The 21843-nt window shown below is 34.7% G+C and overlaps 1 protein-coding gene across 1 annotated transcript; it reads left to right on the top strand.

The window, feature by feature from the left end:
* The first annotated feature begins 109 nt into the window (after positions 1 to 109).
* LOC141629446 (RHOMBOID-like protein 9, chloroplastic) lies at positions 110 to 2026 on the top strand. The gene is made up of 5 exons (XM_074442448.1): positions 110 to 399; positions 578 to 743; positions 903 to 1073; positions 1819 to 1884; positions 1988 to 2026. Exons 1-5 carry the CDS (start codon positions 278 to 280, stop codon positions 2024 to 2026), a joined length of 564 nt encoding a protein of 187 aa, XP_074298549.1. The 5' UTR covers positions 110 to 277.
* Positions 2027 to 21843: the final 19817 nt, after the last annotated feature.

Genomic DNA, 21843 nt, shown 5'->3' with positions numbered 1-21843 from the left:
AGGATCTGCCACGTGTACCCCTACAAAAACGTAAACTCATTTACTCGCTTCTGGTAGTGTTATCCAGCCCTAACTCTGCTTAATTTTTATTCTGGATTTTGTTTTTCGAACCACGAATAAAGTTTACGTTTTTGGCTAAAAAAGTACGTCGTACTGGATTTTCAAGTCCGGTAAGATTTTATCGGGTCTAAATGAAATCAGAAGTTTGTTTTTCGTTTGTGTAGATACAAAATCAGAAGATGGTCTACAGTTTACTACTAATAGAAAACCGTCGAGAATGACTGAAGACTCAATCGTTACTTATCAAAATGTGACCGAGTTAAGGAGTGCTTACACCCGGGAATCATCCCAATCATCTCCTTTGTTTACTGTGAAAGACGGTGCAAATCTATACTTGATGTAAGCTCTTTTTATCAGTAATCTTCGTTTTACATCTATTTTATGTTGAATATAAACGTAGTACAATTCTATAAATTTGATTAAAGTATGATTGAATGAGGTGCATAAATTACTTCAGAAGACCAAATGCATGCTTGTAAATTAATCCAGTGATTTCCTGTGTTTTTTTTACCTGCAGAAGTATACTGATTTCAATGAACATCGCGGTGTTTCTATTCGAGATAGCAAGCCCTATAAAGAATTCTGAAAATAACCTCTGGTCATTGCCTTTGATGTATGGCGCCAAGGTTAATGATTTGATCATGCTCGGAGAATGGTGGAGAATTTTGACACCCATGTTTCTGGTACATCCTCTGTTCATTTGACAATTTCACCTCTGAAAATGTGTTTGTGAAGCGTTTACTGCAAATGGGTTATTTCGGCCAAGTATTCATCAATTGTATCCTTGTTATATGGTTGATGAAGTGATGCCTAAACTAAACTATGTGGTTTAATTTGTGAAGCATGCTGGATTTCTGCACGTCGGACTTAGTTCATGGGTCCTTCTCTCTTTCGGTCCTCAAGTTTGCAAGGGATATGGAGCTTTTACATTCTTCTTGGTTTTTGTATTTGGAGGGATTTCAGGAAATTTCACAAGTTTTCTTCATACTTCTGACCCCTCTGTTGGAGGATCAGTAAGGATTTTTCACCGTCTTCATTGCTTATGTACTTTAATCCTACACGCGATTTCAACTGTAGAAAGTTAGTATTCATTGTTTTGAAGGCTAAATATAACCAGCAGCAGTTTTACTAGGACGTGGACAGTTAATTAATACAATCGAAAAATTAGAAAATGTTGCAAATTTAGGAAGTGGACAGTTCAGTATTTCACCACCATATTCAGTCTACATGTGTTGTCAAGGAGTCTACATGTACCGCAAATGAGTTTACATGTGCTGCTAATGAACCATATGTGAGAAAACTGAGGAAATGTTAGACACCAGTATTGGCGCTCCATTGCAACCACATTCATTTATCCACCTAATCACGTACAACTAGATACAGTCACTCTGCTAGTCAGAATGATCAATTGAAGTCATTTTCCATTGTGAGAAAACTAAGGAAATGTTAGCTAAGACATCACTATTGGCGCTCCTTTGCAATCAAAACTTCTTGATACTGTCACTCTGTTAGTCATTTTCCATTTTTCTGGCATTCAAAGAATAACAAATCTAATGATGTCTCTTTGGCATAACCGCATAATTTGATCCCCTCTTACCCTAACATTCACATCCTTAATTCGCAGTACCTTGTTTCGAGCTCTCCTCACTTTCATACGAAAATCAAACCTCATATTCCTCAAAATTAGGTTGTGAGTATGATATATCTTAGATGACATGCATGTGTATAATTCATTAATATACGCCATTCTCTTTACAGAACTTGTCGCAATATCGAAAGTTCATCATGTTGCAACTTCTTAAATGGGAGAAAATTAATATAAAGGTACAATTCCTTGTCTTAAACTTCATGTCAAGTCCTTTTGTTCATAACTTGGGTGAATATTTCTTAAATCACTGTATATTGTTACTTGTTTTTGGTGGTGTAGGTGTTTACCTATTTTTTTGGGATGAAGACAACTCAGTAAAGGTGATGGTCCATATTTGTGATTTTAGAAGAGCAATTTAGTTGACAGGCGTGTCAAAAAAATTTTATATGCTGCAAGCAACTGATCTTTCTGATATGGATCTTGAGGTGTTCAATAGGCGAGTCCGTTGATTGAGCAGGCTAGTTATGGATATACTTTTTCTGTCTCGTTCCATCTTTATAATGGGAAAAGGAGTGACGTCTATTGTTGTCTATTGTGGATACCATATGTAATGTTCCTTAAGTTGTATGAGTTTGACCTTCAAATCTTGTGCCCATAACTAGATTAATATTCACAGTCCTATTGTTATCGATGTATTCAGTTTTCGAAATGACTTGCTTATTAATTCTTGCTGATTTCCTTGAACTTCATCTTCGGTGTTGGAAATGAGTAGATAAGATAATCTAAATGAGTAGGTTTTGTATTTTGTGAAACCTATTTATGGAAATGTATTGTTCTGAAGTAACAATTAAAATGATGGCCGCCTCTATTACGGTAGAAAATTTATTTGTGTTCTATTGGACAGTATGGTTTCAGAGCAAATATGCATATTTCCAAAATTAATACTAGAGGGGTTTTGTACAAGATGGAGCTCATCAGTATTATAAACCCAATGGCGCATAATTAAAAATGATGAGTATTATGAAGTATTCCGTTTATTGTTTAAGGTTATCATATATGTAAGACGGTTTGTCTATCTTAATTGTTTTTTTTTTGGTACGAGTCTATCTTAATTGTTTGATGGGCACTGCGAAGTACTCCGTATATTGGTTGAGCTTCACAAATTAGGTGTAAGATTCACAAATTAGAAAAAGAAATTTCATAAGAACGATTTCACACATTTAGCTCCAAGTTTCACAAAATCACCATCTAGTTTCACAAATTAAGGTGTAGGATTCACAAAATAAGAAAAATAAATTTCATAAGTAAATGATTCTTGTTTCACAAAATAATCTTCTAGTTTCACAAATTAAGGTGTATGATTCACAAAATAATAAATAAATAAGTAAACGATTTTAGAGGTCCAAGTTTCACAAAATCACCTTTAAGTTTCACAAAATAAGGTATAGGATTTAAAAAATAAGAAAAAGAAATTTCATAAGAACGATTTCACACATTTAACTCCAAGTTTCACAAAATCACCTTCTAGTTTCACAAATTAAGGTGTAGGATTCACAAAATAAGAAAAATAAATTTCATAAGTAAATGATTCTTGTTTCACAAAATTACCTTCTAGTTTCACAAATTAAGGTGTAGGATTCACAAAATAAGAAATTAAAAATTTCATAAGTAAACGATTTCACACATTGAGGTCCATGTTTCACAAAATAATCTTCTAGTTTCACAAATTAAGGTATATGTTTTACAAAATAAGAGATAAATAAGTAAACGATTTTAGAAGTCAAAGTTTCACAAAATCACCTTTAAGTTTCACGAAATAAGGTTTAAGATTCACAAAATAAGAAAAAGAAATTTCATAAGAACGATTTCACACATTTAGCTCCAAGTTTGATCATCTTGTAATGAACAGAACCCTTCAGATCCACTGGTTAGTAGACTTACAAGTTGCTAGCGAGAAGATTGATACATGCATGAACGACACAAACGCAAATGAAAGACCTGCCAAAAATGGATTCGAGCACAACACTCGCGGTAATGAACACGAGTGTCTACCTAAAACCAGAACTAAACTGAACCACCACAATACCCATGAAGTGTCCTGACTGACCAGCCCATTTAACATGTCTTTAAAAAGTAAAACCTCTACGCCTGTAATGATATGGTTGAAGCTTATGTGCTAGGCAAAGTTTTAGCCATCTTGGTACGAGTTTTTGTTAACTTCTCAGATTTTCGTTTCTTTGAGCTCTTGTCGGGCTTTGTCTCGGTTGTCTTTGTGATGATCTCTTCTTGAACATCAGATGCTTTATCCCTGTTCAAATTTCGTTCAAAAGTGCTACTCAGAACTCTACTATCGTCCTCTAGTTCAATGACAGACATGCCATTAAGAGTGTAATCTACCAGTTTCACAAAATCACCTTCTAGGTTCACAAATTAAGGTGTGTGATTTACAAAATAAGAAATAAATAAATTTCATAAGTCAACGATTTCACACATTGAGTTCCAAGTTTCACAAAATTACCTTCTAGTTTCACAAATTAAGGTGTAGGATTCACAAAATAAGAAATTAAAAATTTCATAAGTAAACGATTTCACACATTTAGCTCCAAGTTTCACAAAATCACCTTCTAGTTTCACAAATTAAGGTGTAGGATTCACAAAATAAGAAATAAATAAGTAAACGATTTTAGAGGTCAAAGTTTCACAAAATCACCTTTAAATTTCACAAAATAAGGTCTAGGATTCACAAAATAAGAAAAAGAAATTTCATAAGAACAATTTCACACATTTAGCTCTAAGTTTCACAAAATCACCTTCTAGTTTCACAAATTAAGGTGTATGATTCACAAAATAAGAAATAAATAAATTTCATAAGTAACCGATTTCACACATTGAGTTACAAGTTTCACAAAATTACCTTCTAGTTTCACAAATTAAGGCGTGGGATTCACAAAATAAGAAATTAAAAATTTCATAAGTAAACGATTTCACACATTGAGGTCCATGTTTCACAAAATAATCTTCTAGTTTCACAAATTAAGGCGTATGATTCACAAAATAAGAAATAAATAAATTTCATAAGTAAACATTAAGTAATCTTACTCATATTCATATTTTCATTCATCAAATTTTCTATCTTTGTCTTACCTTAAAAACCATTTTTTCTACTTTGACAAGTGCAACTAGTTGATTAAACAAACTGTTGTTTGAACTTTGAAGTTATGGTATCTATACACTAAAACATTAACTCAGCAGACAGTATAGGAGATGGCAATGGATAGGGGCCTTGACTTGGTGGTCGTCCATCCCTCTTTTATCGTTGGTCCGTTGCTTGCACCTTAACCATAACTTCAAAGTGCCTAGAATCATCAATGGTAAAACCTGTCAAAAAGCGATTCTCATAAACCAAACAATTCCTCAAAATCAAATGATAAAATTTCGGCATGAATAGCAGATTGAGCGTTTTAGTTATTTTAAATAAAGTCACATACCAAAGAATAAATGCATACCGCCTGCTAAAACAAAAAGAGTACTAATTATTGATTATTTGTTTTGCGTCTCTTAGGCGCGATAAGTGAGTACCCGAACCATATGCTCTCTGAAAAGGCATAGGATTTGAACCTACAATCAAGTGTAAGAGTACAACTGACATGAATTATTCTTGATGAGAAAATTTAATGTCGGCGCGTATACTTTTGCCGACGAAAGTGAAAACAATACGAGAAGAAAGAGAGGAGGAAGAAGCGACAACGTGAAGGAGGCGTCGTGGTGGTAGTGGAACATGGTGGTGGCGGAGATAATGGGTTGTGATTAATCACAGTAGCAAATCCAAAATAAATATAGTAGTGATTCAGAGATTCCAGTCAGAACACATCTTTATAGATCCAAGTCCTTCAAAATGGCGAAAAACCAAGCTAATACCACCAAAACTCTTATAGTGCATCAATTCAGAGACTAAAGCTTTACTACTGTAACACCCCGTATTTTATTAAGATGGATAAAATTCTTTTAATTGCTATTTTGAATTTAATTACATCATTTAACGATTTATATATATATGCTTAGCTAATTAATTAATTTCATCAAAATTCGATACGTTAATTTTAATAATCATTAATAAGTTTATTTAAAGTTAGTTCGAGTTTATTGAAATTAGTTCGAGTTTATTTTTTTAATTTCCGTTTCTTTACGAGTCCTTATGAAAGTTGTTTTAAGTGAACCCGAGATGGATTTTGGGAACAAAACCGTCCAATTAGCTATTTTGAGATTATTTCACTAAATTAGCAATTTTTAGTAATATCCGTTAGTTTTGTAAAAATCGCTAATAATTCCGATTCAAGCTGATATTGTATTATTTACGTTAACTAGCTGAGTTTATTTTATTTTCACTCATTAAATTTATTTATTATTGATTCCGTTTTATTACTGAAACTTTTACTTAAATCGGTTAAATTTAACTCGAAACGGTTTTAATAACGATCGAAGTTTCTTAACGACGAAGAAACGTACGTATAATAAATAGCAAAGGCTAGCGAGGATCTTTGTCTCATTTATAAACAACGACGTCTTCTTTCCTTCTTCTTCCTTCTTTTTCCTTCCTTTTCGTACCTTTCTTTGAATTTTGATCCGTTAATCGACGCGTCGGTCTTCGTTCCTTATCCGTTTTCAACTATTTTTGTTCCATAGCGCTCCTTTCGTCGTTCTCGTCAATCCGTTGTAAGTAAAATTCATTTTCGTTATGTATTTTTACAAACCCATTTATATTTTCAGCTTTATTTATTATAAGACGGTTGTATGTACTAAAATAGACGGTCTGGTAGAAGATTTGTTAGTATGTTTTATAGTTGAGACGGTGTATAATTATATATAGGGATCCTTATGGATGTTAATTAGTCAGTTGTATAGTTGAGACGGTGTATACTGATATGTGGAGATGATTGAGACGGTGTATACTGACCTCTAGGGATCATTTGGGATGCTAGCTAGTAAGTGGTATATTTAAGACGGTGTATGCTGACATGTAGGGTTTGTTTTGGGGCAGTTTGGGATGGATAAATGGTGCCTTTCGGGACTGTTTTTAGGGCGTAAGAGTGACTGATGTTGGACGGTTTCCTGTGTATTTTTGGGACCGCTATAATGTGTTGAGTAGGCTGTTTCGTGGGGTGATGAGGGACTATTTTAGGATTTGTTTTGAGGTCACTTTGTGCGGGTTTTTGAGTTGTTCATGGACTGTGGTGGGGTTGTTTTGGGATGTTCTGTTGCAAGATTTTGGGACTATTTTAACGTGATTGAGTGGGCTGATTTTAGAACAGTCAAGCATGGGTTTTAGTGGCTGAGATGGGTAGTTGTTTAGGTGGAGTGTTGGAGACAGTAGTGGTCCATTGTAGCTTAGCGATGGCCGGCCGTGGCCTAAGCGTGGCCTAGCTAAGTCACGAGTTTGAGGCCATGTGTAGTTGGTGGTTAGGCCGAGTTTGAGGTTGTCATAATAACTTTTGAGCCGTGTCCATAAATTGTTTTGACGCTAGTTTGGTTTATTTAAAATATAATTAAATAACCGTCTCTTATTTTATATAACGATAATTCGTTAATATCGTTCTTTCACATAATTATTTTTAGGTGGCTCATATGTGGTTGAAGATGAAGAGTAATTTTGGGTTTTAGAAGCTTTCTCAAGTTTACTGCTTGTCTCTTTGCTAGCTTAAGGTAACTATTCCGAGTTACTCGATTTAATTAATGTCACATTAGTAGTTAATGTTGTGCCTGTTGTTTGTTAAGTGTTTAGGTGATTGATAATGTGTTACTTTCGTTTTTCACATGATAGAAATTAGAAATAGCATGAGAATAATATTGCGATAAATTTTGTAATTTGGGCCAAAGTAGGCCAAGACTCTGAGCTGGGCCAGATTGACCGAACGAGTTTGGTCAAGCTAGGTTTAAACCAGTCAGCCTCGATTTGACCGATGACCCGTCGCGGGACTCGGGTCGAGGGTTTGTGTTTGAGGTGAGATTGGATGTTTTATGTTATGCCTTGATATTTGTAATTATCATTTCACATGTTGGTTGTTGGATGCTTTGGATGAAATTTTATATGAATTGGATAATTGGCCTTTTTCTTGTTTTAGGCCATTTATTATATTTTTATTTCACATGTGTAGTTAGTTAATTTAAGTAGCTTCTTATATTGTAGAAACGGCCCTAGATTCCCTGAAGCCTTTAACATGGTTAATATTGTTAGAATTGGAAATTAGTATTGAATACTTATTGAGGATATTGTTGGATTGTTTGCTGAATAGACATTTATATAGCCTTTCACATGATAGAATGTTAGCATTTAGGTTGGTAAGTTGGACTTTTTGTCCTCTTATGGTTAAGTGGGTATCTTACTTGTCTTGTGTGGTGTGGGCTAAAGTATTCAATTTCGGGACTAGCTGGGACTAGGTCCTAGGTGAGTATTTCGGCCTTCATCATAGATAGGTCTTTATAGTCTTTGACGAGTATATGTTCACTGCTTGATAGCCTTTGTGTTCCTGACTAGTGGATTTATATCCAAGTTGGGGCATGACCTCGTTACTTATTTTGATAGTAAGTGGTCAGCTTAAGTACTAGCCAACCCTTTGGTGGACTCCTTAGGGTACTCACTTTGTTTTAGAAAAATTGTGGGTCTTGGGTGCGGTGGTGTGTATCCGCATGTCTAGGTCTGCGCAGATTTTAGGCTAGGGTTGTGTTGTGTCTTGGCCATGTTTTATTAATATTAACCGCTGAGCCAAGATACCGGTTCGATTACCTTCCCTACCTCGTGGTATAGACTCGAGTTACAAAGTGACTATTGACGGTGCTAAGAACTTATGCATGTCTTTGATATATTGCCCTTTCTTGTATGGTGATTCTATGAATCATAGAAGGTGAGATGCAAGCCGGCTATGGTTGATAGAGTTTGGATTCCTGGATGTTATGTGATTCACATGATAGTGTAGTATGAGTCGGTCTAGTATTCACATGCTAGGACTATGTGTTGTTATATTGTTGTTCACATGATAAGCACGATTGTCTAGCATCTATATGCTAAGGCTATGTGTCATTCATATTCATATTCTTATGTTTACATGTTATATTAATTATGACATTTCGTGGCTGGGAGAACTCGGAGTTACTCCCCACTGACTGTGGCTTTCGTATTTGTATAAAATGCGAATGACAGGTAGGTGATGCATATATGGGGTACTTGGACGAGCTAGCGAGCAAAGTAACCTTGGGACCTAGACTGGTTTTATTTCATTGTGACCCTTAAACACTTTTTATGTCACATACATTTTAGGGACATATGTCTCCCTTTCTCATATTTGGTTTGTATAACTTTGTTTCGCGACTTTAGCGATGTTTCATTCATGAGATTTATTTTGGACCTTGCATGTTTGACACCTTCCCTTTTGGATATCTTTATAACAGGTTCAGGTTTTAAAATTAGGTGTTTTTACCCAATTGAACCTATTACAAACATATCTGTCGCTTTTTTCGTAGAATTACGTGTTTACTTTTCCGCAATAAATGAGGGTGTTTACGGTTGGTATCGAGCATATTTGCTCCCGACGCACGTTTGTGCACCCCAATATAAATAACTTGACCTTAAAATAATAAACTTGAGAGATGGGTAGGATGGGTAGACTTAGGACCTTATGTTGTAGTCTCTTTGTGTTTGCTCTTTGTTAGGTAGTAACCTGTTTGTTGATTGTCATTTAATAATTGTTGCGTTCTTGGATCAATGACCGTGAGCTTATCTATAGCTAATGGAGTTATTACCCTTATTATAAAAAAAATTTGAACTAAAGGTTTTGAAAATATTTTAATGTTTTTCACTGGTTTTAACGTCAATTAGTGTTAAAGCTTGTTATTGGAGACGTCTGATAATTAGTTTTATCATTTGTTGGTGTAAAAATGTATTTTTATGTCTTTGAATTGGAATATTGATGTTCTTTAGTGATCGCCAAGAGTATCTCCGTTCCATTGAAAGGACACTTATATTTTACGAAGATCAAGATTTAGTGTCTTTTGCTGAGAATTGAAGATTTGTTCAACCTTTGAAGAATGCTTCTACTTCCTTGAAGATGTTTCTCGTTCTTTTTGTATCTCGCCTTATTCTTAATCTCTTGGTGCCTATCCTTCTTCTAAACTCTCTATTCTTCTTCCTAGGAAGTTACATTTGTATCCTCCCAACTTGTCCTTTCACCCTTGCTAATCCTCCCATAACGCCTTTTAGATAGTTCTCTTTCTTTTGTGGGGTGTTAACCTTGGTTGGATTTGATTCTTAAGTATAAAAGTTTACTCGTTATTTCCTTGTTGTCTAATTTCCCTTTCTCCTTGATCATAAGCGTTACCGTTCATACCTCATTTCCTCGCTTCATCTTGCTCCTCCTTTAAGTTTGACATTCGTATCTTGTGAAACTCTATCTTTGACATCCTTGTAATTTTGACTTCAATTTTTACCCTATGAAAGTCATTATAGCTCTCTTGTTGATTAAGTTTGAGCTCTCTTAATATACTTTGTTTTTATGCTATCTAAGTTACTTTCCTTTTTGTACAACTTCTAAACTTTCAAGCTACCAGTTTCGATTCATTCTTAAAAGTTTATGTCACTTCTGCAAACCTAACCTATTTTTAAAGATTTAAAAATGAAAATTTGATTTAATTCCATATTATTCCTTGAGTATAGACTTCTTTATCATGATTTTAATTGCTAAACCTAAGATTTTTGTAAATTTTATCCAATTTCTATTCACTTTGATCTAATTATGATGCCTTTGTCAAAGTTTAATATTATATTTCAGGAATTTAACTCCCTTTTTAGTTTAAAGGTGAAACCTTCATTTCTATTTTGTCTTTCGCCAAAGAAAATTTGAATGGATTGCCATTTTCATTTGGTTTTAACGTTGATGGGATGTTAGGACTCGTTATTAAAGGCGTCTAATAACTTGCCCTGCGCTTATCGGCGAATGATTTTTGTTTTAAATTTGTCTCTGACTTGGAAAGTTAGCGTTCTTGTGTGCACGACAAGAGCATTTCCGTTCCATGAATGAGACTTATACATTTGAAAACTTTTCATTAATGTTTCTGAAAGTATTTTGATTTTCGATTTATACAAATGATTTGCCTTTGACCTTATCTTGGATTTGGAATGTGATGTTCTTGAATGCGCAACGAGAACACTTCCGTTCCTCTGATGAGAATCTGGTTCTGTTGGAAAATTTTATTTGAAACTTTTGAAAGAATTTTGATTCTTACGATAAGTGACCTTTTAAATGTTTTGATTACCGATTCCAATTTCAGTTTTATTTTTATAACCTTTCATTTATACTTTCAAGTTTCGAGGACGAAACTTTTTAAAAGATGGGGTGATTGTAACACCCCGTATTTTATTAAGTTGGATAAAATTCTTTTAATTGCTATTTTGAATTTAATTACATCATTTAACGATTTATATATATATGCTTAGCTAATTAATTAATTTCATCATAATTCGATACGTTAATTTTAATAATCATTAATAAGTTTATTTAAAGTTAGTTCGAGTTTATTGAAATTAGTTCGAGTTTATTTATTTAATAATTTCCGTTTCTTTACGAGTCCTTATGAAAGTTGTTTTAAGTGAACCCGAGATGGATTTTGGGAACAAAACCGTCCAATTAGCTATTTTGAGATTATTTCACTAAATTAGCAATTTTTAGTAATATCCGTTAGTTTTGTAAAAATCGCTAATAATTCCGATTCAAGCTGATATTGTATTATTTACGTTAACTAGCTGAGTTTATTTTATTTTCACTCATTAAATTTATTTATTATTGATTCCGTTTTATTACTGAAACTTTTACTTAAATCGGTTAAATTTAACTCGAAACGGTTTTAATAACGATCGAAGTTTCTTAACGACGAAGAAACGTACGTATAATAAATAGCAGGCTAGCAGGCTGCTGTCTCATTTATAAACAACGCACGTCTTCTTTCCTTCTTCTTCCTTCTTTTTCCTTCCTTTTCGTACCTTTCTTTGAATTTTGATCTGTTAATCGACGTCGGTGCTTCGTTCCTTATCCGTTTTCAACTATTTTTGTTCCATAGCGCTCCTTTCGTCGTTCTCGTCAATCCGTTGTAAGTAAAATTCATTTTCGTTATGTATTTTTACAAACCCATTTATATTTTCAGCTTTATTTATTATAAGACGGTTGTATGTACTAAAATAGACGGTCTGGTAGAAGATTTGTTAGTATGTTTTATAGTTGAGACGGTGTATAATTATATATAGGGATCCTTATGGATGTTAATTAGTCAGTTGTATAGTTGAGACGGTGTATACTGATATGTGGAGATGATTGAGACGGTGTATACTGACCTCTAGGGATCATTTGGGATGCTAGCTAGTAAGTGGTATATTTGAGACGATGTATCTTGACATGTAGGGTTTGTTTTGGGCGGTTTGGGATGGATAAATGGTGCCTTTCGGGACTGTTTTTAGGGCGTAAGAGTGGTGATGTTGGACGGTTTCTGTGTATTTTTGGGACCGCTATAATGTGTTGAGTAGGCTGTTTCGTGGGGTGATGAGGGACTATTTTAGGGCTGTTTTGAGGTCACTTTGTGCAGGTTTTCGAGTTGTTCATGGGTGTGGTGGGGTTGTTTTGGGATGTTCTGTTGCAAGATTTTGGGACTATTTTAACGTGATTGAGTGGGCTGATTTTAGAACAGTCAAGCATGGGTTTTAGTGGCTGAGATGGGTAGTTGTTTAGGTGGAGTGTTGGAGACAGCTGTGGTCCAGCTGTAGCTTAGCAGTGGCCTGGCCGTGGCCTAGGCAGTGGCCTAGCTAAGTCACGAGTTTGAGGCCATGTGTAGTTGGTGGTTAGGCCGAGTTTGAGGTTGTCATAATAACTTTTGAGCCATGTCCATAAATTGTTTTGACGCTAGTTTGGTTTATTTAAAATATAATTAAATAACCGTCTCTTATTTTATATAACGATAATTCGTTAATATCGTTCTTTCACATAATTATTTTTAGGTGGCTCATATGTGGTTGAAGATGAAGAGTAATTTTGGGTTTTAGAAGCTTTCTCAAGTTTACTGCTTGTCTCTTTGCTAGCTTAAGGTAACTATTCCGAGTTACTCGACGAATTAATGTCACATTAGTAGTTAATGTTGTGCCTGTTGTTTGTTAAGTGTTTAGGTGATTGATAATGTGTTACTTTCGTTTTTCACATGATAGAAATTAGAAATAGCATGAGAATAATATTGCGATAAATTTTGTAATTTGGGCCAAAGTAGGCCAAGACTCTGAGCTGGGCCAGATTGACCGAACGAGTTTGGTCAAGCTAGGTTTAAACCAGTCAGCCTCGATTTGACCGATGACCCGTCGCGGGACTCGGGTCGAGGGTTTGTCTTTGAGGTGAGATTGGATGTTTTATGTTATGCCTTGATATTTGTAATTATCATTTCACATGTTGGTTGTTGGATGCTTTGGATGAAATTTTATATGAATTGGATAATCGACCCTTTTCTTGTTTTAGGCCATTTATTATATTTTTATTTCACATGTGTAGTTAGTTAATTTAAGTAGCTTCTTATATTGTAGAAACGGCCCTAGGTTCCCTGAAGCCTTTAACATGGTTAATATTGTTAGAATTGGAAATTAGTATTGAATACTTATTGAGGATATTGTTGGATTGTTTGCTGAATAGACATTTATATAGCCTTTCACATGATAGAATGTTAGCATTTAGGTTGGTAAGTTGGACTTTTTGTCCTCTTATGGTTAAGTGGGTATCTTACTTGTCTTGTGTGGTGTGGGCTAAAGTATTCAAGCTGGGACTAGCTGGGACTAGGTCCTAGGTGAGTATTTCGGCCTTCATCATAGATAGGTCTTTATAGTCTTTGACGAGTATATGTTCACTGCTTGATAGCCTTTGTGTTCCTGACTAGTGGATTTATATCCAAGTTGGGGCATGACCTCGTTACTTATTTTGATAGTAAGTGGTCAGCTTAAGTACTAGCCAACCCTTTGGTGGACTCCTTAGGGTACTCACTTTGTTTTAGAAAAATTGTGGGTCTTGGGTGCGGTGGTGTGTATCCGCATGTCTAGGTCTGCGCAGATTTTAGGCTAGGGTTGTGTTGTGTCTTGGCCATGTTTTATTAATATTAACCGCTGAGCCAAGATACCGGTTCGATTACCTTCTCTACCTCGTGGTATAGACTCGAGTTACAAAGTGACTATTGACGGTGCTAAGAACTTATGCCTGTCTTTGATATATTGCCTTTTCTTGTATGGTGATTCTATGAATCATAGAAGGTGAGATGCAAGCCGGCTATGGTTGATAGAGTTTGGATTCCTGGATGTTATGTGATTCACATGATAGTGTAGTATGAGTCGGTCTAGTATTCACATGCTAGGACTATGTGTTGTTATATTGTTGTTCACATGATAAGCACGATTGTCTAGCATCTATATGCTAAGGCTATGTGTCATTCATATTCATATTCTTATGTTTACATGTTATATTAATTATGACATTTCGTGGCTGGGAGAACTCGGAGTTACTCCCCACTGACTGTGGCTTTCGTATTTGTATAAAATGCGAATGACAGGTAGGTGATGCATATATGGGGTACTTGGACGAGCTAGCGAGCAAAGTAACCTTGGGACCTAGACTGGTTTTATTTCATTGTGACCCTTAAACACTTTTTATGTCACATACATTTTAGGGACATATGTCTCCCTTTCTCATATTTGGTTTGTATAACTTTGTTTCGCGACTTTAGCGATGTTTCATTCATGAGATTTATTTTGGACCTTGCATGTTTGACACCTTCCCTTTTGGATATCTTTATAACAGGTTCAGGTTTTAAAAATTACAGGTTTTTACCCAATTGAACCTATTACAAACATATCCCGTCGCTTTTTCAGTAGAATTACGTGTTTACTTTTCCCATGATAAATGAGGGTGTTACAGTTGGTATCAGAGCATATTTGCTCCCGACGCACGTTTGTGCACCCCAATATAAATAACTTGACCTTAAAATAATAAACTTGAGAGATGGGTAGGATGGGTAGACTTAGGACCTTATGTTGTAGTCTCTTTGTGTTTGCTCTTTGTTAGGTAGTAACTTTGTTTGTTGATTGTCATTTAATAATTGTTGCGTTCTTGGATCAATGACCGTGAGCTTATCTATAGCTAATGGAGTTATTACCCTTATTATAAAAAAATTTGAACTAAAGGTTTTGAAAATATTTTAATGTTTTTCACTGGTTTTAACGTCAATTAGTGTTAAAGCTTGTTATTGGAGACGTCTGATAATTAGTTTTATCATTTGTTGGTGTAAAAATGTATTTTTATGTCTTTGAATTGGAATATTGATGTTCTTTAGTGATCGCCAAGAGTATCTCCGTTCCATTGAAAGGACACTTATATTTTACGAAGATCAAGATTTAGTGTCTTTTGCTGAGAATTGAAGATTTGTTCAACCTTTGAAGAATGCTTCTACTTCCTTGAAGATGTTTCTCGTTCTTTTTGTATCTCGCCTTATTCTTAATCTCTTGGTGCCTATCCTTCTTCTAAACTCTCTATTCTTCTTCCTAGGAAGTTACATTTGTATCCTCCCAACTTGTCCTTTCACCCTTGCTAATCCTCCCATAACGCCTTTTAGATAGTTCTCTTTCTTTTGTGGGGTGTTAACCTTGGTTGGATTTGATTCTTAAGTATAAAAGTTTACTCGTTATTTCCTTGTTGTCTAATTTCCCTTTCTCCTTGATCATAAGCGTTACCGTTCATACCTCATTTCCTCGCTTCATCTTGCTCCTTCTTTAAGTTTGACATTCGTATCTTGTGAAACTCTATCTTTGACATCCTTGTAATTTTGACTTCAATTTTTACCCTATGAAAGTCATTATAGCTCTCTTGTTGATTAAGTTTGAGCTCTCTTAATATACTTTGTTTTTATGCTATCTAAGTTACTTTCCTTTTTGTACAACTTCTAAACTTTCAAGCTACCAGTTTCGATTCATTCTTAAAAGTTTATGTCACTTCTGCAAACCTAACCTATTTTTAAAGATTTAAAAATGGAAATTTGATTTAATTCCATATTATTCCTTGAGTATAGACTTCTTTATCATGATTTTAATTGCTAAACCTAAGATTTTTGTAAATTTTATCCAATTTCTATTCACTTTGATCTAATTATGATGCCTTTGTCAAAGTTTAATATTATATTTCAGGAATTTAACTCCCTTTTTAGTTTAAAGGTGAAACCTTCATTTCTATTTTGTCTTTCGCCAAAGAAAATTTGAATGGATTGCCATTTTCATTTGGTTTTAACGTTGATGGGATGTTAGGACTCGTTATTAAAGGCGTCTAATAACTTGCCCTGCGCTTATCGGCGAATGATTTTTGTTTTAAATTTGTCTCTGACTTGGAAAGTTAGCGTTCTTGTGTGCACGACAAGAGCATTTCCGTTCCATGAATGAGACTTATACATTTGAAAACTTTTCATTAATGTTTCTGAAAGTATTTTGATTTTCGATTTATACAAATGATTTGCCTTTGACCTTATCTTGGATTTGGAATGTGATGTTCTTGAATGCGCAACGAGAACACTTCCGTTCCTCGATGAGAATCGGTTCGTTGGAAAATTTTATTTGAAACTTTTGAAAGAATTTTGATTCTTACGATAAGTGACCTTTTAAATGTTTTGATTACCGATTCCAATTTCAGTTTTATTTTTATAACCTTTCATTTATACTTTCAAGTTTCGAGGACGAAACTTTTTAAAAGATGGGGTGATTGTAACACCCCGTATTTTATTAAGATGGATAAAATTCTTTTAATTGCTATTTTGAATTTAATTACATCATTTAACGATTTATATATATATGCTTAGCTAATTAATTAATTTCATCATAATTCGATACGTTAATTTTAATAATCATTAATAAGTTTATTTAAAGTTAGTTGGAGTTTATTGAAGTTAGTTCGAGTTTATTTATTTAATAATTTCCGTTTCTTTACGAGTCCTTATGAAAGTTGTTTTAAGTGAACCCGAGATGGATTTTGGGAACAAAACCGTCCAATTAGCTATTTTGAGATTATTTCACTAAATTAGCAATTTTTAGTAATATCCGTTAGTTTTGTAAAAATCGCTAATAATTCCGATTCAAGCTGATATTGTATTATTTACGTTAACTAGCTGAGTTTATTTTATTTTCACTCATTAAATTTATTTATTATTGATTCCGTTTTATTACTGAAACTTTTACTTAAATCGGTTAAATTTAACTCGAAACGGTTTTAATAACGATCGAAGTTTCTTAACGACGAAGAAACGTATGTATAATAAATAGCAAGGCTAGCAGTCATTGTCTCATTTATAAACAACGCACGTCTTCTTTCCTTCTTCTTCCTTCTTTTTCCTTCCTTTTCGTACCTTTCTTTGAATTTTGATCTGTTAATCGACGTCGGTGCTTCGTTCCTTATCCGTTTTCAACTATTTTTGTTCCATAGCGCTCCTTTCGTCGTTCTCGTCAATCCGTTGTAAGTAAAATTCATTTTCGTTATGTATTTTTACAAACCCATTTATATTTTCAGCTTTATTTATTATAAGACGGTTGTATGTACTAAAATAGACGGTCTGGTAGAAGATTTGTTAGTCTGTTTTATAGTTGAGACGGTGTATAATTATATATAGGGATCCTTATGGATGTTAATTAGTCAGTTGTATAGTTGAGACGGTGTATACTGATATGTGGAGATGATTGAGACGGTGTATACTGACCTCTAGGGATCATTTGGGATGCTAGCTAGTAAGTGGTATATTTGAGACGGTGTATACTGACATGTAGGGTTTGTTTTGGGGCAGTTTGGGATGGATAAATGGTGCCTTTCGGGACTGTTTTTAGGGCGTAAGAGTGACTGATGTTGGACGGTTTCCTGTGTATTTTTGGGACCGCTATAATGTGTTGAGTAGGCTGTTTCGTGGGGTGATGAGGGACTATTTTAGGACTGTTTTGAGGTCACTTTGTGCAGGTTTTTCAGAGTTGTTCATGGACTGTGGTGGGGTTGTTTTGGGATGTTCTGTTGCAAGATTTTGGGACTATTTTAACGTGATTGAGTGGGCTGATTTTAGAACAGTCAAGCATGGGTTTTAGTGGCTGAGATGGGTAGTTGTTTAGGTGGAGTGTTGGAGACAGCTGTGGTCCAGCTGTAGCTTAGCAGTGGCCTGGCCGTGGCCTAGGCAGTGGCCTAGCTAAGTCACGAGTTTGAGGCCATGTGTAGTTGGTGGTTAGGCCGAGTTTGAGGTTGTCATAATAACTTTTGAGCCATGTCCATAAATTGTTTTGACGCTAGTTTGGTTTATTTAAATTATAATTAAATAACCGTCTCTTATTTTATATAACGATAATTCGTTAATATCGTTCTTTCACATAATTATTTTTAGGTGGCTCATATGTGGTTGAAGATGAAGAGTAATTTTGGGTTTTAGAAGCTTTCTCAAGTTTACTGCTTGTCTCTTTGCTAGCTTAAGGTAACTATTCTGAGTTACTCGACGAATTAATGTCACATTAGTAGTTAATGTTGTGCCTGTTGTTTGTTAAGTGTTTAGGTGATTGATAATGTGTTACTTTCGTTTTTCACATGATAGAAATTAGAAATAGCATGAGAATAATATTGCGATAAATTTTGTAATTTGGGCCAAAGTAGGCCAAGACTCTGAGCTGGGCCAGATTGACCGAACGAGTTTGGTCAAGCTAGGTTTAAACCAGTCAGCCTCGATTTGACCGATGACCCGTCGCGGGACTCGGGTCGAGGGTTTGTCTTTGAGGTGAGATTGGATGTTTTATGTTATGCCTTGATATTTGTAATTATCATTTCACATGTTGGTTGTTGGATGCTTTGGATGAAATTTTATATGAATTGGATAATCGACCCTTTTCTTGTTTTAGGCCATTTATTATATTTTTATTTCACATGTGTAGTTAGTTAATTTAAGTAGCTTCTTCTATTGTAGAAACGGCCCTAGGTTCCCTGAAGCCTTTAACATGGTTAATATTGTTAGAATTGGAAATTAGTATTGAATACTTATTGAGGATATTGTTGGATTGTTTGCTGAATAGACATTTATATAGCCTTTCACATGATAGAATGTTAGCATTTAGGTTGGTAAGTTGGACTTTTTGTCCTCTTATGGTTAAGTGGGTATCTTACTTGTCTTGTGTGGTGTGGGCTAAAGTATTCAAGCTTGGGACTAGCTGGGACTAGGTCCTAGGTGAGTATTTCGGCCTTCATCATAGATAGGTCTTTATAGTCTTTGACGAGTATATGTTCACTGCTTGATAGCCTTTGTGTTCCTGACTAGTGGATTTATATCCAAGTTGGGGCATGACCTCGTTACTTATTTTGATAGTAAGTGGTCAGCTTAAGTACTAGCCAACCCTTTGGTGGACTCCTTAGGGTACTCACTTTGTTTTAGAAAAATTGTGGGTCTTGGGTGCGGTGGTGTGTATCCGCATGTCTAGGTCTGCGCAGATTTTAGGCTAGGGTTGTGTTGTGTCTTGGCCATGTTTTATTAATATTAACCGCTGAGCCAAGATACCGGTTCGATTACCTTCCCTACCTCGTGGTATAGACTCGAGTTACAAAGTGACTATTGACGGTGCTAAGAACTTATGCCTGTCTTTGATATATTGCCCTTTCTTGTATGGTGATTCTATGAATCATAGAAGGTGAGATGCAAGCCGGCTATGGTTGATAGAGTTTGGATTCCTGGATGTTATGTGATTCACATGATAGTGTAGTATGAGTCGGTCTAGTATTCACATGCTAGGACTATGTGTTGTTATATTGTTGTTCACATGATAAGCACGATTGTCTAGCATCTATATGCTAAGGCTATGTGTCATTCATATTCATATTCTTATGTTTACATGTTATATTAATTATGACATTTCGTGGCTGGGAGAACTCGGAGTTACTCCCCACTGACTGTGGCTTTCGTATTTGTATAAAATGCGAATGACAGGTAGGTGATGCATATATGGGGTACATGGACGAGCTAGCGAGCAAAGTAACCTTGGGACCTAGACTGGTTTTATTTCATTGTGACCCTTAAACACTTTTTATGTCACATACATTTTAGGGACATATGTCTCCCTTTCTCATATTTGGTTTGTATAACTTTGTTTCGCGACTTTAGCGATGTTTCATTCATGAGATTTATTTTGGACCTTGCATGTTTGACACCTTCCCTTTTGGATATCTTTATAACAGGTTCAGGTTTTAAAAATTACAGGTTTTTACCCAATTGAACCTATTACAAACATATCCTGTCAGTTTTTCTGTAGAATTACGTGTTTACTTTTCCGCAATAAATGAGGGTGTTACAACTACTGCCCTTGTGACGTGTTACAGCCCATGTTTCTTTGACTTTCTATTTGCAATTTTTCTAGTAGATCCTATTATAAGGGCACAGGGATTTCATGGAGATAAATTGGCTATTACAACTCTACAAAGAACTTGAACTCTACATCAGTCGAACTTCTGTCTAAGATTAATTTTGAACCTACAATCAAGCTTTTTCGCTCAGCACACGAGTTTGTTCACTATTATGAGGTTTACAAAATAATGTATAAGATTCACACAAGCACCTCCTATATTTACAAAATTAAGTCCCAGATTCACACCGACATAAAACTTGTAACCATGTCAGAGAGTGTTATAAGGTTCAATAAATGAGATCCTAGTTTCACAACGAAACAAACATATATGCATCATATAATTAACTTTTCACCATGACAGAGGGACTATTATAAGTTTTACAAAATCATGTCTAAGTTTCACATAATCAAGTGTCAGATTCACATCAATAAAAATATAGGCACTGAATTCACATAAACAAAAAAATAGACATTACGCCGCGACAGAGTGACTACTATAAGATTCATAATGCCATCTTTAAGATTCAATCAACCAAGTCTTAGATTCATAAAATTAGATACATATTCACAAAATCGACTAAAACCATAAAGTAAACCTCACAAAAACCTCAAATACAAAATCGAGCCTTATATTACAAAAAATCGAGCTTTAGATTCCACTACAATCAAAATATTTTACAAATTAAAACTGAAACACAAAACATTAATTTAAACAATCGGCTCAATTTTGATCAAAATTATGAAATTACCTCGAAATGAATTGAAATCTTCTTCTGAAATTGCTGAAATCACGTTGTTGTATCTTGTTTTGATGAAATCTATGAACAATCGCTGCATTTGATGAGTTTATAGTCCATAATTGCGTTTGATTGAAAAATCGTTGTAGCTTATTGCTTAAGGATTGCGTTGAACGAGAGATAGAGAGATATGTGTATTGTCTTTTGTGTTTTATTTTAGAGAGATAAAGTATTTGGGCCAAATGAAAAGATTAGGTATGATCCCTAATTTTCAGCCCAATGAATAATAGAGAGTCAGTCCATAAATCTACTTAATGAAAGAGTTTGGTAAGGCCGACCGCCTCGCCATAGTTAACGGCCTCACCGGATCCAGCCTCTCTCTCTATATATATATATATATACATATATATATATATATATACATATATATATATATATATACATATATATATACATACATATATATATATATACATACATATATATATATATACATATATATACATATATACATATATATATATATATAAATTGCAGGACGACTTGTTAGTCATGAGTTTTGAGGAATTAAAGGAGTAGGAAGTTGGTAGAGTATTTGCATGGTATGAGACTATGATGGTGAACTAGGTGACGATATAATCAAGGATAAAAATTTGAATAGTTGTTGAGGTAATTTTTGTTGATGGATTTAATTTTCGTTATTTAGGATGATAACCAAAGAGAGTAGTTATATGAAAGATGGTGGTGTCGGAGTGTTGTCACTAGTGGTTAAAGATGATGTTAAATAGGGAAGTTAGCCGTTCTAAAGAGGTTGATTTTGTGGAGGCCTGGTTGGTATGTATGGTTGTGAGGGAGTATAAGATGTGGATATAGGAGGTGTTTGCTAGTAGTTGGGTACTTATAATATGGTTACGTTTGTCGGGTGGTGATAATTGTGCGGATGGGAGGATATGTTATGAAGGGCATCTGAGTAAAGCTCGGGTGAGAGATATCCATTATCAAGTGGT

The sequence above is a fragment of the Silene latifolia genome, chromosome Y (genome assembly GCF_048544455.1).
Source record: "Silene latifolia isolate original U9 population chromosome Y, ASM4854445v1, whole genome shotgun sequence".
Lineage (NCBI taxonomy): Eukaryota > Viridiplantae > Streptophyta > Magnoliopsida > Caryophyllales > Caryophyllaceae > Silene > Silene latifolia.
Note: the sequence above shows the minus strand (reverse complement) of the source record. Positions and strands in the feature narration are given on the sequence as shown.

Excerpts from the sequence above, each read along its gene's own strand:
- LOC141629446 (XM_074442448.1), top strand. The coding sequence starts at position 278 with ATGACTGAAGACTCAATCGTTACTTATCAAAATGTGACCGAGTTAAGG. Across the intron at positions 400-577 it reads GGTGCAAATCTATACTTGAT|AAGTATACTGATTTCAATGA; the intron begins GTAAGCTCTTTT and ends TTTTACCTGCAG. Across the intron at positions 744-902 it reads TTTTGACACCCATGTTTCTG|CATGCTGGATTTCTGCACGT; the intron begins GTACATCCTCTG and ends TAATTTGTGAAG.